The sequence below is a fragment of the Oncorhynchus nerka genome, linkage group LG14, assembly GCF_034236695.1.
Source record: "Oncorhynchus nerka isolate Pitt River linkage group LG14, Oner_Uvic_2.0, whole genome shotgun sequence".
NCBI lineage: Eukaryota > Metazoa > Chordata > Actinopteri > Salmoniformes > Salmonidae > Oncorhynchus > Oncorhynchus nerka.
Genome location: NC_088409.1, coordinates 23,999,534 through 24,018,295, shown reverse-complemented (window position 1 = coordinate 24,018,295; position 18,762 = coordinate 23,999,534). Strand labels below are relative to the sequence as shown.

Genomic DNA, 18,762 nt, shown 5'->3' with positions numbered 1-18,762 from the left:
GTGTAGCTGATTGGCTATTTAACTCACTGGTGGTGTAGCTGATTGGCTATTTAACTCAGCAATGGTGTATCTGATTGGTTATTTAACTTACTGATGGTGTAGCTGATTGGCTATTTAACTCAGCAATGGTGTAGCTGGTTGGTTATTTAACTCACTGATGGTGCAGATATGGTTATTTAACTCACTGATGGTGTAGCTGATTGGTTATTTAACTCACCAATGATGCAGCTGATTGGTTATTTAACTTACTGATGGTGTAGCTGATTGGCTATTTAACTCAGCAATGGTGTAGCTGGTTGGTTATTTAACTTACTGATGGTGTAGCTGATTGGTTATTTAACTTACCAATGGTGCAGCTGATTGGTTATTTAACTTACCGATGGTGCAGCTGATTGGTTATTTAACTTACCAATGGTGCAGCTGATTGGTTATTTAACTTACCGATGGTGCAGCTGATTGGTTATTTAACTTACCAATGGTGCAGCTGATTGGTTATTTAACTTACCGATGGTGCAGCTGATTGGTTATTTAACTTACTGATGGTGCAGCTGATTGTTTATTTAACTTACCAATGGTGCAGCTGATTGGTTATTTAACTTACTGATGGTGTAGCTGATTGGTTATTTAACTTACTGATGGTGTAGCTGATTGGTTATTTAACTTACCAATGGTGCAGCTGATTGGTTATTTAACTTACCGATGTTGTAGCTGTTTGGTTATTTAACTCACTGATGGTGCAGATATGGTTATTTAACTCACCAATGGTGTAGCTGATTGGTTATTTAACTCACCAATGATGCAGCTGATTGGTTATTTAACTCACTGATGGTGCAGATATGGTTATTTAACTCACCAATGGTGTAGCTGATTGGTTATTTAACTCACTGATGGTGCAGCTGATTGGATATTTAACTCACTGATGGTGCAGATGTGGTTATTTAACTAACCAATGGTGCAGCTGATTGGATATTTAACTCACCAATGGTGCAGCTGATTGTTTTTTTAACTTGCTGATGGTGCAGATGTGGTTATTTAACTCACTGATGGTGCAGCTGATGGGTTATTTAACTTACTGATGGTGCAAATGTCATTATTTAACTCATCAATGATGCAGCTGATTGGTTATTTAACTCACTGATGGTGCAGATGTGGTTATCTAACTCACCAATGATGTAGCTGATTGGTTATTTAACTCACTGATGGTGTAGATGTGGTTATTTAACTCACTGATGGTGTAGCTGATTGGTTATTTAACTCACCAATGATGCAGCTGATTGGTTATTTAACTCACTGATGGTGTAGATGTGGTCATTTAACTCACTGATGGTGTAGCTCATTGGTTATTTAACTCACCAATGATGCAGCTGATTGGTTATTTAACTCACTGATGGTGCAGATGATTGGTTATTTAACTTACTGCTGGTGCAGCTGATTGGTTATTTAACTCACCAATGGTGCAGATGTGTTTATGTAACTCTGATTGTGTAGCTGATTGGCTATTTAACTCACTGGTGGTGTAGCTGATTGGCTATTTAACTCAGCAATGGTGTATCTGATTGGTTATTTAACTTACTGATGGTGTAGCTGATTGGCTATTTAACTCAGCAATGGTGTAGCTGATTGGTTATTTAACTTACCGATGGTGCAGCTGATTGGTTATTTAACTTATCAATGGTGCAGCTGATTGGTTATTTAACTTACCGATGGTGCAGCTGATTGGTTATTTAACTTACTGATGGTGCAGCTGATTGGTTATTTAACTTACCAATGGTGCAGCTGATTGGTTATTTAACTTACTGATGGTGTAGCTGATTGTTTATTTAACTTACCAATGGTGCAGCTGATTGGTTATTTAACTTACCGATGGTGCAGCTGATTGGTTATTTAACTTACCGATGGTGCAGCTGATTGGTTATTTAACTTACTGATGGTGCAGCTGATTGGTTATTTAACTTACCAATGGTGCAGCTGATTGGTTATTTAACTTACTGATGGTGTAGCTGATTGTTTATTTAACTTACCAATGGTGCAGCTGATTGGTTATTTAACTTACCGATGGTGCAGCTGATTGGTTATTTAACTTACTGATGGTGCAGCTGATTGGTTATTTAACTTACCAATGGTGCAGCTGATTGGTTATTTAACTTACTGATGGTGTAGCTGATTGGTTATTTAACTTACCAATGGTGCAGCTGATTGGTTATTTAACTTACCGATGTTGTAGCTGTTTGGTTATTTAACTCACTGATGGTGCAGATATGGTTATTTAACTCACCAATGGTGTAGCTGATTGGTTATTTAACTCACTGATGGTGCAGCTGATTGGATATTTAACTCACTGATGGTGCAGATGTGGTTATTTAACTAACCAATGGTGCAGCTGATTGGATATTTAACTCACCAATGGTGCAGCTGATTGTTTTTTTAACTTGCTGATGGTGCAGATGTGGTTATTTAACTCACTGATGGTGCAGCTGATGGGTTATTTAACTTACTGATGGTGCAAATGTCATTATTTAACTCATCAATGATGCAGCTGATTGGTTATTTAACTCACTGATGGTGCAGATGATTGGTTATTTAACTCACTGATGGTGCAGCTGATTGGTTATTTAACTTACTGCTGGTGCAGCTGATTGGTTATTTAACTCACCAATGGTGCAGATGTGTTTATGTAACTCTGATTGTGTAGCTGATTGGCTATTTAACTCACTGGTGGTGTAGCTGATTGGCTATTTAACTCAGCAATGGTGTATCTGATTGGTTATTTAACTTACTGATGGTGCAGCTGATTGGCTATTTAACTCACTGGTGGTGTAGCTGATTGGCTATTTAACTCAGCAATGGTGTATCTGATTGGTTATTTAACTTACCGATGGTGCAGCTGATTGGTTATTTAACTTATCAATGGTGCAGCTGATTGGTTATTTAACTTACCGATGGTGCAGCTGATTGGTTATTTAACTTACTGATGGTGCAGCTGATTGGTTATTTAACTTACCAATGGTGCAGCTGATTGGTTATTTAACTTACTGATGGTGTAGCTGATTGTTTATTTAACTTACCAATGGTGCAGCTGATTGGTTATTTAACTTACCGATGGTGCAGCTGATTGGTTATTTAACTTACCGATGGTGCAGCTGATTGGTTATTTAACTTACTGATGGTGTAGCTGATTGGTTATTTAACTTACCAATGGTGCAGCTGATTGGTTATTTAACTTACTGATGGTGTAGCTGATTGGTTATTTAACTTACCAATGGTGCAGCTGATTGGTTATTTAACTTACCGATGTTGTAGCTGTTTGGTTATTTAACTCACTGATGGTGCAGATATGGTTATTTAACTCACCAATGGTGTAGCTGATTGGTTATTTAACTCACCAATGATGCAGCTGATTGGTTATTTAACTCACTGATGGTGCAGATATGGTTATTTAACTCACCAATGGTGTTGCTGATTGGTTATTTAACTCACTGATGGTGCAGCTGATTGGATATTTAACTCACTGATGGTGCAGATGTGGTTATTTAACTAACCAATGGTGCAGCTGATTGGATATTTAACTCACCAATGGTGCAGCTGATTGTTTTTTTAACTTGCTGATGGTGCAGATGTGGTTATTTAACTCACTGATGGTGCAGCTGATGGGTTATTTAACTTACTGATGGTGCAAATGTCATTATTTAACTCATCAATGATGCAGCTGATTGGTTATTTAACACACTGATGGTGCAGATGATTGGTTATCTAACTCACCAATGATGTAGCTGATTGGTTATTTAACTCACTGATGGTGTAGATGTGGTTATTTAACTCACTGATGGTGTAGCTGATTGGTTATTTAACTCACCAATGATGCAGCTGATTGGTTATTTAACTCACTGATGGTGTAGATGTGGTCATTTAACTCACTGATGGTGTAGCTCATTGGTTATTTAACTCACCAATGATGCAGCTGATTGGTTATTTAACTCACTGATGGTGCAGATGATTGGTTATTTAACTCACTGATGGTGCAGCTGATTGGTTATTTAACTTACTGCTGGTGCAGCTGATTGGTTATTTAACTCACTGGTGGTGTAGCTGATTGGCTATTTAACTCAGCAATGGTGTATCTGATTGGTTATTTAACTTACTGATGGTGTAGCTGATTGGCTATTTAACTCAGCAATGGTGTAGCTGATTGGTTATTTAACTCACTGGTGGTGTAGCTGATTGGCTATTTAACTCAGCAATGGTGTATCTGATTGGTTATTTAACTTACTGATGGTGTAGCTGATTGGCTATTTAACTCAGCAATGGTGTAGCTGATTGGTTATTTAACTTACTGGTGGTGTAGCTGATTGGCTATTTAACTCAGCAATGGTGTAGCTGATTGGTTATTTAACTTACCGATGGTGCAGCTGATTGGTTATTTAACTTATCAATGGTGCAGCTGATTGGTTATTTAACTTACCGATGGTGCAGCTGATTGGTTATTTAACTTACTGATGGTGCAGCTGATTGGTTATTTAACTTACCAATGGTGCAGCTGATTGGTTATTTAACTTACTGATGGTGTAGCTGATTGTTTATTTAACTTACCAATGGTGCAGCTGATTGGTTATTTAACTTACCGATGGTGCAGCTGATTGGTTATTTAACTTACTGATGGTGTAGCTGATTGTTTATTTAACTTACCAATGGTGCAGCTGATTGGATATTTAACTTACTGATGGTGTAGCTGATTGGTTATTTAACTTACCGATGGTGCAGCTGATTGGTTATTTAACTTACCGATGTTGTAGCTGTTTGGTTATTTAACTCACTGATGGTGCAGATATGGTTATTTAACTCACCAATGGTGTAGCTGATTGGTTATTTAACTCACCAATGATGCAGCTGATTGGTTATTTAACTCACTGATGGTGCAGATATGGTTATTTAACTCACCAATGGTGTAGCTGATTGGTTATTTAACTCACTGATGGTGCAGCTGATTGGATATTTAACTCACTGATGGTGCAGATGTGGTTATTTAACTAACCAATGGTGCAGCTGATTGGATATTTAACTCACCAATGGTGCAGCTGATTGTTTTTTTAACTTGCTGATGGTGCAGATGTGGTTATTTAACTCACTGATGGTGCAGCTGATGGGTTATTTAACTTACTGATGGTGCAAATGTAATTATTTAACTCATCAATGATGCAGCTGATTGGTTATTTAACTCACCAATGATGTAGCTGATTGGTTATTTAACTCACTGATGGTGTAGCTGATTGGTTATTTAACTCACCAATGATGCAGCTGATTGGTTATTTAACTCACTGATGGTGTAGATGTGGTCATTTAACTCACTGATGGTGTAGCTCATTGGTTATTTAACTCACCAATGATGCAGCTGATTGGTTATTTAACTCACTGATGGTGCAGATGATTGGTTATTTAACTCACTGATGGTGTAGCTGATTGGCTATTTAACTCAGCAATGGTGTATCTGATTGGTTATTTAACTTACTGATGGTGTAGCTGATTGGCTATTTAACTCAGCAATGGTGTAGCTGATTGGTTATTTAACTTACTGGTGGTGTAGCTGATTGGCTATTTAACTCAGCAATGGTGTAGCTGATTGGTTATTTAACTTACCGATGGTGCAGCTGATTGGTTATTTAACTTACCGATGGTGCAGCTGATTGGTTATTTAATTTACCAATGGTGCAGCTGATTGGTTATTTAACTTACCGATGGTGCAGCTGATTGGTTATTTAACTTACTGATGGTGCAGCTGATTGGTTATTTAACTTACTGATGGTGTAGCTGATTGGTTATTTAACTTACCAATGGTGCAGCTGATTGGTTATTTAACTTACTGATGGTGTAGCTGATTGGTTATTTAACTTACCGATGGTGCAGCTGATTGGTTATTTAACTTACCGATGGTGCAGCTGATTGGTTATTTAACTTACTGATGGTGCAGCTGATTGGTTATTTAACTTACCGATGGTGCAGCTGATTGGTTATTTAACTTACCGATGGTGCAGCTGATTGTTTATTCAACTTACCAATGGTGCAGCTGATTGGTTATTTAACTTACCAATGGTGCAGCTGATTGGTTATTTAACTTACCAATGTTGTAGCTGATTGGTTATTTAACTTACCAATGGTGCAGCTGATTGGCTATTTAACTCACCGATGGCGTAGATCAGGGGTGTCAAACTCATTCCACAGAGGGCTGAGTGTCTGCAGGTTTTTGTTTTTTCCTTTCATTTAAGACCTAGACATCCGGGTGAGGGGAGTTCCTTACTAATTAGTGACCTTAATTCATCCATCAAGTACAAGGGTAGAGCGAAAGCTCGCAGACACTCAGGCCTCCGTGGAATGAGTTCTGACACGTGGTGCAGCTGATTGGTTATTTAACTTACTGATGGTGCAGCTGATTGGTTATTTAACTTACCAATGGTGCAGCTGATTGGTTATTTAACTTACTGATGGTGTAGCTGATTGGTTATTTAACTTACCGATGGTGCAGCTGATTGGTTATTTAACTTACCGATGGTGCAGCTGATTGGTTATTTAACTTACTGATGGTGCAGCTGATTGGTTATTTAACTTACCGATGGTGCAGCTGATTGGTTATTTAACTTACCGATGGTGCAGCTGATTGTTTATTCAACTTACCAATGGTGCAGCTGATTGGTTATTTAACTTACCAATGGTGCAGCTGATTGGTTATTTAACTTACCAATGTTGTAGCTGATTGGTTATTTAACTTACCAATGGTGCAGCTGATTGGCTATTTAACTCACCGATGGCGTAGATCAGGGGTGTCAAACTCATTCCACAGAGGGCTGAGTGTCTGCAGGTTTTTGTTTTTTCCTTTCATTTAAGACCTAGACATCCGGGTGAGGGGAGTTCCTTACTAATTAGTGACCTTAATTCATCCATCAAGTACAAGGGTAGAGCGAAAGCTCGCAGACACTCAGGCCTCCGTGGAATGAGTTCTGACACGTGGTGCAGCTGATTGGTTATTTAACTTACTGATGGTGCAGCTGATTGGTTATTTAACTTACCAATGGTGCAGCTGATTGGTTATTTAACTTACTGATGGTGTAGCTGATTGTTTATTTAACTTACCAATGGTGCAGCTGATTGGTTATTTAACTTACCGATAGTACAGCTGATTGGTTATTTAACTTACTGATGGTGTAGCTGATTGTTTATTTAACTTACCAATGGTGCAGCTGATTGGTTATTTAACTTACCGATGGTGCAGCTGATTGGTTATTTAACTTACCGATGTTGTAGCTGTTTGGTTATTTAACTCACTGATGGTGCAGATATGGTTATTTAACTCACCAATGGTGTAGCTGATTGGTTATTTAACTCACCAATGATGCAGCTGATTGGTTATTTAACTCACTGATGGTGCAGATATGGTTATTTAACTCACCAATGGTGTAGCTGATTGGTTATTTAACTCACTGATGGTGCAGCTGATTGGATATTTAACTCACTGATGGTGCAGATGTGGTTATTTAACTAACCAATGGTGCAGCTGATTGGATATTTAACTCACCAATGGTGCAGCTGATTGTTTTTTTAACTTGCTGATGGTGCAGATGTGGTTATTTAACTCACTGATGGTGCAGCTGATGGGTTATTTAACTTACTGATGGTGCAAATGTCATTATTTAACTCATCAATGATGCAGCTGATTGGTTATTTAACTCACTGATGGTGCAGATGTGGTTATCTAACTCACCAATGATGTAGCTGATTGGTTATTTAACTCACTGATGGTGTAGATGTGGTTATTTAACTCACTGATGGTGTAGCTGATTGGTTATTTAACTCACCAATGATGCAGCTGATTGGTTATTTAACTCACTGATGGTGTAGATGTGGTCATTTAACTCACTGATGGTGTAGCTCATTGGTTATTTAACTCACCAATGATGCAGCTGATTGGTTATTTAACTCACTGATGGTGCAGATGATTGGTTATTTAACTCACTGATGGTGCAGCTGATTGGTTATTTAACTTACTGCTGGTGCAGCTGATTGGTTATTTAACTCACCAATGGTGCAGATGTGTTTATGTAACTCTGATTGTGTAGCTGATTGGCTATTTAACTCACCAATGATGCAGCTGATTGGTTATTTAACTCACTGATGGTGTAGATGTGGTCATTTAACTCACTGATGGTGTAGCTCATTGGTTATTTAACTCACCAATGATGCAGCTGATTGGTTATTTAACTCACTGATGGTGCAGATGATTGGTTATTTAACTCACTGATGGTGTAGCTGATTGGCTATTTAACTCAGCAATGGTGTATCTGATTGGTTATTTAACTTACTGATGGTGTAGCTGATTGGCTATTTAACTCAGCAATGGTGTAGCTGATTGGTTATTTAACTTACTGGTGGTGTAGCTGATTGGCTATTTAACTCAGCAATGGTGTAGCTGATTGGTTATTTAACTTACCGATGGTGCAGCTGATTGGTTATTTAACTTATCAATGGTGCAGCTGATTGGTTATTTAACTTACCGATGGTGCAGCTGATTGGTTATTTAATTTACCAATGGTGCAGCTGATTGGTTATTTAACTTACCGATGGTGCAGCTGATTGGTTATTTAACTTACTGATGGTGCAGCTGATTGGTTATTTAACTTACTGATGGTGTAGCTGATTGGTTATTTAACTTACCAATGGTGCAGCTGATTGGTTATTTAACTTACTGATGGTGTAGCTGATTGGTTATTTAACTTACCAATGGTGCAGCTGATTGGTTATTTAACTTACCGATGGTGCAGCTGATTGGTTATTTAACTTACTGATGGTGCAGCTGATTGGTTATTTAACTTACCAATGGTGCAGCTGATTGGTTATTTAACTTACCAATGGTGCAGCTGATTGGTTATTTAACTTACCGATGGTGCAGCTGATTGGTTATTTAACTTACTGATGGTGTAGCTGATTGTTTATTCAACTTACCAATGGTGCAGCTGATTGGTTATTTAACTTACCAATGTTGTAGCTGATTGGTTATTTAACTTACCAATGGTGCAGCTGATTGGCTATTTAACTCACCGATGGCGTAGATTAGGGGTGTCAAACTCATTCCACAGAGGGCTGAGTGTCTGCAGGTTTTTGTTTTTTCCTTTCATTTAAGACCTAGACATCCGGGTGAGGGGAGTTCCTTACTAATTAGTGACCTTAATTCATCCATCAAGTACAAGGGTAGAGCGAAAGCTCGCAGACACTCAGGCCTCCGTGGAATGAGTTCTGACACGTGGTGCAGATGATTCGTTATTTAACTCACCGATGGTGCAGATGATGCTCGTGTTGCGGGCTGTGATTGGCTCCTGGTCGATGTCCAGCAGACACAGGTGCTCCAGGAAGGTGTCGGCCATGCTGGCGTCCAGCTGCTGCTTCTGGATGAAGGAGTCTGGGAGGGGCATGACGTCAGAGTAACGTCTGATACGAGCTAAGAGAGAGAGAGAGAAATGTCTATGTTATTTTAAAACTTTTGTGAGCGTAATGTTTACTGTTAATTTCTGATGGTTTTGTTTGTTGTCTATTCGACTTACTTTGGTAATGTAAACCTTTTGAATTGAGAGAGAGAGAGAGAGAGAGAGAGAGAGAGAGAGAGAGAGATGGCCTCAGACTAACAGAACTAAGGTTGGAGAAGGTTAACATGCAGCATTCTGAACAGTGACATTCAAGAGAGGGTGTGTGTGTGTGTGTGGGGGGGGGGGGCGGCTAACATCACGTGACATGCAACATACTGCCATACAGGACAGATGCTGTGACTGGCCACTATATGACATTTACAACCTGACAAGGAAATCATATGCAGTGACATTCTGGAGAGAAGAAGCAATCTGACAAATGGTTATAATTTGGAGTCTGTTTTAATTGAACACACACATCAGATGCACAGTCTGTCTGGGTGCTGGTGTCTTTACAAACAAACCCTACAGTATAGTAACAGGGGTTCCATTCAATCTGTAGCACGATTTAAAGGTAACGGTCATTTCCTATTGAGCCGACGTATACACCGTTTACTGTGAATGCAGTCTCGGCGAACGCGGAAACATTGCCTTTAAAAAAAAAAGATAGATAGAGAGAGAGAGAGAGAACGTGCGAGAGGGATAGAAAGCAGTTGCTTCGAGAGGTTTCTCTAAGTGATTGATAGTTGGTATTCAGCAGTCATAAAAGTATGCCTTATTTACTTTGAAGATCTACTAATATAGCGATTTTGTCATACAACTTAGGCAGCAGCTCCATAGATGTGAGATGGTGACATGGAATTAAATAATAAAGTCATCAAATAAAACAAATATTTTACTAAAGTAAAGTATTGTGAATGAATGAGCGTTAATAAGTGATAAGCGGTAAGGGACAGTCACTACCATCATGGGACTTGTATTGTTTTATTCTGTGTTGTTACACAATTCAACCCACATAATGCATAGTGCATTTAATGTCCATTTTTTTATCGAAACCGAAAACCATGATCATTTTTAAAAATAAGGAACCGAAACCAAACTGACCTCAAAAAGCACTATTTGCTCAGCACTTGAGTCCCCACAAGGTTAGTTAAACTGTGTGTTAAACTGTTAAGACTGTGTGTGTTAATTAGTGTGTGTGTGAGCGTGACTTGATCCAAGTCCAGATTTTTCTTCCTGGTTACCCATGTTGGTTTACAATGAGCTGTACAGGTATAAAGACACAGTACAGTATAATGTCTGTGAACAGGTATCTCTATTGACCCAGCCTATCTACTGTGTTTATAATCCTTCAACTACCTTGTATCAGACTGAAAATCACATTAGCCTTCTTCAGTTCTCAGATAAGTGTAGTTCGGCAAAACACATTCACAATCACACATACCTGTACATACAGCATCTGTGAAGGTCAAGTTGCAGGGAGAATCACAATACATATCGGAAGATCTCTCTCTCTCTCTCTCTCTCTTCCCCCTCTCTCTCTCTCTCTTCCCCCTCTCTCTCTCTCCCCCTCTCTCTCTCTCTCTCTCTCTCTCTCTCTCTCTCTCTCTCTCTCTCTCTCTCTCTTCCCCCTCTCTCTCTCTCTCTCTCTCTCTCTCTTCCCCCCCTCTCTCTCTCTCTCTCTCTCTCTCTCTCTCTCTCTCTTCCCCCTCTCTCTCTCTCCCCCTCTCTCTCTCTCTCTCTCTCTCTCTCTCTCTTCCCCCCTCTCTCTCTCTCTCTCTCTCTCTCTCTCTCTCTTCCCCCTCTCTCTCTCTCTCCCTCTCTCTCTCTTCCCCCTCTCTCTCTCTCTCTCTCTCTCTCTCTCTCTCTCTCTCTCTTCCCCCTCTCTCTCTCTCTTCCCCCCTCTCTCTCTCTCTCTCTCTCTCTCTCTCTCTTCCCCCCTCTCTCTCTCTCTCTCTCCTCTCTCTCTCTCCCCCTCTCTCTCTCTCCCCTCTCTCTCTCTCTCTCTCTCTCTTCCCCCTCTCTCTCTCTCTCTCTCTCTCTCTCTCTCTTCCCCCTCTCTCTCTCTCTCTCTCTCTCCCTCTCTCTCTCTTCCCCCCTCTCTCTCTCTCTCTCTCTCTCTCTCTCTCTCTCTCTCTCTCTCTCTCTTCCCTCTCTCTCTCTCTCTCTCTCTCTCTCTCTCTCTTCCCCCCCCTCTCTCTCTCTCTCTCTCTCTCTCTCTCTCTCTCTCTCTCTCTCTCTTCCCCCCCCTCTCTCTCTCTCTCTCTCTCTCTCTCTCTCTCTCTCTCTCTCTCTCTCTCTCTCTCTCTCTCTCTCTCTCTCTCTCTCTCTCTCTCTCTCTCTCTCTCTCTCTCTTCTCTCTCTCTCTCTCTCTCTCTCTCTCTCTCTCTCTCTCTCTTCCCCCCTCTCTCTCTCTCTCTTCCCCCTCTCTCTCTCTCTCTCTCTCTCTCTCTCTGCTGCAGAGGGACAAGAGAGAGCATCAGAAAATGAATTTTGATCAGTCGTGCTGAAACATGTTGGCTCTCTATTTGAAAAGAAAATGGAGAACAAGCGATAGGATGAAAAATACCTGAGTTTTGACGCTGGTACTGCCAACTAGTGCTAGATAAGCAAAAATGTTTTATTAAACAATACATGGAGTCAAATATCGATATAATATCTTCCACCACTAATATTGCGATATGTAACTGTATCGATTTTTAGCCCCATCAATAATTCACACACACAGAAACAGAAACGGACTGAAACTTGTTACTGACCAAAACAGACACCTGTTCTGGTTGACTGTAAGGCTGAGATTAGGTCCCAACACTGTGTTGCAATGTACAGATCAGTGCATGCTTTCCATAGAGGAGAGACGGAGAGATATGGTTGGGTGTGTGGACAGGACATACTGACACTAGCTGAAAGTGTTCTATGTGTGAGGAAGATAAGGCAATGTCCTGCGTGTGTGTGTGTGTGTGTGTGTGTGTGTGTGTGTGTGTGTGTGTGTGTGTGTGTGCACGCACGCACGCACATGTTCCTGGACAGTCAATGAACCTTAGGTTATCCTGACCAACCACCACTGTGCTTTGGGTCAACTCCTGGCAATGCAAATCTAACTGCCTAATTCTGGTATACAGCCCTCAACATTTAACCACCAAACAACCAACAATAACTATTATAACACAACTAAAATTCATACAATCAAATTCTTACGATATTACGCTTGATGCTTCCTGAATGATGATAAGCAGACTAGAAACATTCTGCTGAGGACTGTAGAAAAGTTGCTTTGCATCAGTGACTTCTATGAGTCATATGACTTTGGATTAAAACGTCGCTGTCTGATCTCCAAAATATCTACTTTTCAGGAATAAAAAATCAAAAAACATATTTTTCCCATTAACGAACATGCAATTGCAAAACTACAGAAGCTAATTTAAATAAAAATGTTCTATACATTTTCTTGGTCCTGAAACGTTAGGAGTACACCGAGGGGTGTTACCACTTTCAATAAAGGTCAAAACAATAACAAATCGACTAAGTGGAAGGTTTTCATCAGGCAGCGAATAAAAAGAAAAATAGATGTGCAACTACTGTAGAAGATTCTGTTCCACCTGATCTTGAGTCAAGGTAGAATGTCTGAAAGACATCAACTCCAATGTGGTCACTATAGCATCAGAAAGTGGCGAGTGTGGGTGAACCTATTTAAGCTTTCATCTAGCCAGGTAACACTTCAATATTCTATTGCATTAACCGAGAAGTTAAAGGGTTAACTTGTATGCTAGCAGCTCTACAGACTTACCTCCCATCTTGACCCAAAGCTTTTTCAGACTCCAACTGTACTATCCTATCACCTCTATATGTCTGTCCAGTCCTCTGTCTGTCTGTCTGTCTGTCTGTCTGTCTGTCTGTCTGTCTGTCTGTCTGTCTGTCTGTCTGTCTGTCTGTCTTTTTCTCCGTCAGTGCTCAATCTCTGTACTTTAACAAATTTCCTCCCTCTCCCCCTCCTGTCTACACCCCTCAGCCCAATCTACTGTAACCATTCACAGTGTCCACTCCCTTTGACACAGATGTCAGCCCGGATGATCATGTGATTGCCATAGTGACGTTTTCACTATTGATCACATGTTTTTGTTTTTCTTCATCTAGGGTTACGGTCAGGGTTAAGGTCAGGGTTAAGTTGGGATTACGGTCAGGGTTAAGGTCAGGGTTAGGGTCAGGGTTAAGGTCAGGGTTAGGTTGGAGTTACGGTCAGGGTTAAGGTCAGGGTTAGGTTGGAGTTACGGTCAGGGTTAAGGTCAGGGTTAGGTTGGAGTTACGGTCAGGGTTAAGGTCAGGGTTAAGGTCAGGGTTAAGGTCAGGGTTAGGTTGGAGTTACGGTCAGGGTTAAGGTCAGGGTTAAGGTCAGGGTTAGGGTCAGGGTTAGGGTCAGGGTTAGGTTGGAGTTACGGTCAGGGTTAAGGTTAGGGTTAAGGTCAGGGTTAGGTTGGAGTTACGGTCAGGGTTAAGGTCAGGGTTAGGTTGGAGTTACGGTCAGGGTTAGGGTCAGGGTTAAGGTCAGGGTTAGGTTGGAGTTACGGTCAGGGTTAAGGTCAGGGTTAGGGTCAGGGTTAAGGTCAGGGTTAGGTTGGAGTTACGGTCAGGGTTAAGGTCAGGGTCAGGGTTAAGGTCAGGGTTAGGTTGGAATTATGGTCAGGGTTAAGGTCAGGGTTAGGTTGGAGTTACGGTCAGGGTTAAGGTCAGGGTTAAGGTCAGGGTTAGGTCGGAGTTACGGTCAGGGTTACGGTCAGGGTTAAGGTCAGGGTTAAGGTCAGGGTTAGGTCGGAGTTACGGTCAGGGTTAAGGTCAGGGTTAAGGTCAGGGTTAGGTCGGAGTTACGGTCAGGGTTAAGGTCAGGGTTAAGGTCAGGGTTACGGTCAGGGTTAAGGTCAGGGTTAAGGTCAGGGTTAGGTCGGAGTTACGGTCAGGGTTAAGGTCAGGGTTAAGGTCAGGGTTAAGGTCAGGGTTAGGTCGGAGTTACGGTCAGGGTTACGGTCAGGGTTAAGGTCAGGGTTAAGGTCAGGGTTAAGGTCAGGGTTAAGGTCAGGGTTAGGTCGGAGTTACGGTCAGGGTTACGGTCAGGGTTAAGGTCAGGGTTAAGGTCAGGGTTAGGGTTAGGTCGGAGTTACGCTCAGGGTTACGGTCAGGGTTACGGTCAGGGTTAAGGTCAGGGTTAAGGTCAGGGTTAGGGTTAGGTCGGAGTTACGCTCAGGGTTACGGTCAGGGTTAAGGTGAGTGGTTGGTGCAACACTTCTTTTTTTACATCTCATCATCTTTTTGTCATCTCTATGTCATCTCTCATCATCTCTATGTCATCTCTATGTCATCTCTCATCATCTTTTTGTCATCTCTATGTCATCTCTATGTCATCTCTCATCATCTTTTTGTCATCTCTTTGTCATCTCTATGTCATCTCGTCATCTTTTTGTCATCTCCATGTCATCTCTGTCATCTCTCATCATCTTTTTGTCATCTCTTTGTCATCTCTATGTCATCTCTCATCATCTTTTTGTCATCTCTTTGTCATCTCTATGTCATCTCTATGTCATCTCGTCATCTTTTTGTCATCTCCATGTCATCTCCATGTCATCTCTATGTCATCTCTGTCATCTCTCGTCATCCTAATGTCATCTCAATGTCATCTCTCGTCATCTCGTCATCTCGTCTCAACTTCTGAATGTCAGTGGTGATATCATGAGAGTAATACAGGTCTGCCAATGTGTTCCTCCTAGCTCTCTAGAGGCCAAAACAACTAGATAATGACTGTGTCACTGACATTATGCATCTCTGGCCCATTCCCAGATCTCGGTGACTGCGATTGAACCCGGTAAGTTCATCATTGTTGACTTGCAGCCCTGCAACTTGACCTTCACAGATGCTGTATGTACAGGTATGTGTGATTGTGAATGTGTTTTGCCGAACTACACTTATCTGAGAACTGAAGAAGGCTAATGTGATCTTCAGTCTGATACAAGGTAGTTGAAGGATTATAAACACAGTAGATAGGCTGGGTCAATAGAGATACCTGTTCACAGACATTATACTGTACTGTGTCTTTATACCTGTACAGCTCATTGTAAACCAACATGGGTAACCAGGAAGAAAAATCTGGACTTGGATCAAGTCACGCTCACACACACACTAATTAACACACACAGTCTTAACAGTTTAACACACAGTTTAACTAACCTTGTGGGGACTCAAGTGCTGAGCAAATAGTGCTTTTTGAGGTCAGTTTGGTTTCGGTTCCTTATTTTTAAAAATGATCATGGTTTTCGGTTTTGATAAAAAAATGGACATTAAATGCACTATGCATTATGTGGGTTGAATTGTGTAACAACACAGAATAAAACAATACAAGTCCCATGATGGTAGTGACTGTCCCTTACCGCTTATCACTTATTAACGCTCATTCATTCACAATACTTTACTTTAGTAAAATATTTGTTTTATTTGATGACTTTATTATTTAATTCCATGTCACCATCTCACATCTATGGAGCTGCTGCCTAAGTTGTGTGACAAAAATCGCTATATTAGTAGATCTTCAAAGTAAATAAGGCATACTTTTATGACTGCTGAATACCAACTATCAATCACTTAGGTCATGTATTTTCAGGTAGAGAAACCTCTCGAAGCAACTGCTTTCTATCCCTCTCGCACGTTCTCTCTTCTCTCTGTCTCTGTCAAGGAGGTCTCCATGTCTGCTCCACACAGACTGAGACCGGACAAGTAGGAGGTCTCCATGTCTGCTCCACACAGACTGAGACCGGACAAGTAGGAGGTCTCCATGTCTGCTCCACACAGACTGAGACCGGACAAGTAGGAGGTCTCCATGTCTGCTCCACACAGACTGAGACCGGACAAGTAGGAGGTCTCCATGTCTGCTCCACACAGACTGAGACTGGACAAGTAAGTGGGTTCGCAATGGATTACGTCATTGTAGGTGATTACCACACCGGTGCCCCCGCACTCTGTGCCGGTACCCCCGCACTCTGTACCGGTGCCCCCGCACTCTGTACCGGTGCCCCCGCACTCTGTACCGGTACCCCCGCACTCTGTACCGGTGCCCCCGCACTCTGTACCGGTGCCCCCGCACTCTGTACCGGTACCCCCGCACTCTGTACCGGTGCCCCGCACTCTGTACCGGTACCCCGCACTCTGTACCGGTGCCTCCGACTCTGTACCGGTACCCGCACTCTGTACCGGTGCCCCCGCACTCTGTACCGGTACCCCCGCACTCTGTACCGGTGCCCCCGCACTCTGTACCGGTACCCCCACACTCTGTACCGGTGCCCCCGCACTCTGTACCGGTGCCCCGCACTCTGTACCGGTACCCCGCACTCTGTACCGGTGCCCCCGCACTCTGTACTGTACTACCCGCACCCCGCACCCCACACTCTGTACCGGTACCCCCACACTCTGTACCGGTGCCCCACACTCTGTACCGGTGCCCCCGCACTCTGTACCGGTACCCCCGCACCCCGCACCCACACTCTGTACCGGTACCCCCACACTCTGTACCGGTGCCCCCGCACTCTGTACCGGTGCCCCCGCACTCTGTACTGTACCCCCGCACCCCGCACCCCACACTCTGTACCGGTACCCCACACTCTGTACCGGTGCCCCCGCACTCTGTACCGGTGCCCCGCACTCTGTACCGGCACCCCCGCACTCTGTACCGGTGCCCCGCACTCTGTACCGGTACCCCGCACCCCGCACCCCACACTCTGTACCGGTACCCCCACACTCTGTACCGGTGCCCCCACACTCTGTACCGGTGCCCCCGCACTCTGTACCGGTACCCCGCACCCCCGCACCCCACACTCTGTACCGGTACCCCCACACTCTGTACCGGTGCCCCCGCACTCTGTACCGGTGCCCCGCACTCTGTACCGGTACCCCGCACCCCCGCACCCACACTCTGTACCGGTACCCCCACACTCTGTACCGGTGCCCCGCACTCTGTACCGGTGCCCCCGCACTCTGTACCGGTACCCCCGCACTCTGTACCGGTGCCCCCGCACTCTGTACCGGTACCCCGCACCCCGCACCCCACACTCTGTACCGGTACCCCCCACACTCTGTACCGGTGCCCCCACACTCTGTACCGGTGCCCCCGCACTCTGTACCGGTACCCCCGCACCCCCGCACCCCACACTCTGTACCGGTACCCCCACACTCTGTACCGGTGCCCCCGCACTCTGTACCGGTGCCCCGCACTCTGTACCGGTACCCCGCACCCCCGCACCCCACACTCTGTACCGGTACCCCCACACTCTGTACCGGTGCCTCGCACTCTGTACCGGTGCCCCCGCACTCTGTACCGGTATTCCCCGCACTCTGTACCGGTGCCCCGCACTCTGTACCGGTACCCCGCACCCCGCACCCCACACTCTGTACCGGTGCCCCCTGTATACAGCCCCACTATTGTTATTTACTGCTGCTCTTTAATTATTTGTTATTCTTATCTCTTACTTTTTTTAGGAATTTTCTTAAAACTGCATTGTTGGTTAAGGGCTTGTAAGTAAGCATTTCACTGTTGTATTCGGTGCATGTGACAAATGAGATGTGATGTGATTGATGTATTGTTTAGTGATGCTGGGTCATGGCTTTGCATCTAAAACAAATTGGGGAGTTTCACCACCAAGATTTACATGTTAAAATCACCACTGCATTTGTCTTAGTTCGCTTACTATTCTTGTGGGAACTTCTGATCCCCACAAGTATAGTTAAGCACGGACGCGCACGCACACACACACACACACACGCACACGCACACACACACACACACACACACACACACACACACACACACACACACACACACACACACTTGTGTAGCTACCCTGAAAAGCCAACAGACAGAGGGTGTCAATCAGTAGCCAGAACACAAACAGACCTTTGTGCTGGAGTTGACTAGAGAGAATGTACACTGTGAAGCCACTCCCCTGGACTCCAGAACACAGCTAGATACATACAGCACACATTATGTGACAGAACACCCTGTCAAAATACATGACATAGGGCACATTTAGATGCAACACAGCCTTTGGCATCAAGTCCTAATATATTAGCCATCATTTCAGTCCTGACTTCATTCTTCAAGTGGCCTAAACTAGTATTTTACAGGATGGCCTGTAATTAAAGGGTTACCATTATTACTGAGGTTTCAGTTTCAGCCCATATCATCCAATTCAATAGATTTAATGCAACAGAAACGGACTATTATGACATTTTCATCCAGTGACTTTGCAAAGGGATTGAGATGAACAGAATGTTATAGAACCAATCA

General features: G+C 43.1%; 1 protein-coding gene across 2 annotated transcripts in view; it reads right to left on the bottom strand.

The window, feature by feature from the left end:
* LOC115128063 (pyruvate kinase PKM-like) overlaps positions 1-18,762 on the bottom strand; it is a 59,515-nt gene that overhangs the window by 40,314 nt on the left and 439 nt on the right. The window contains exons 1-2 of one of the 2 annotated variants that reach the window (XM_065027796.1): positions 13,231-13,359; positions 9,314-9,478 (exon numbers count right to left, since the gene is read on the bottom strand). In XM_065027796.1, coding sequence (XP_064883868.1) covers positions 9,314-9,478; positions 13,231-13,237 — 172 coding nt within the window. In that variant the 5' untranslated portion in view covers positions 13,238-13,359. Of the gene's footprint in view, positions 1-9,313; positions 9,479-13,230; positions 13,360-18,762 lie in introns of those variants that run through there. The other variant, XM_065027797.1, reaches the window with a different exon arrangement.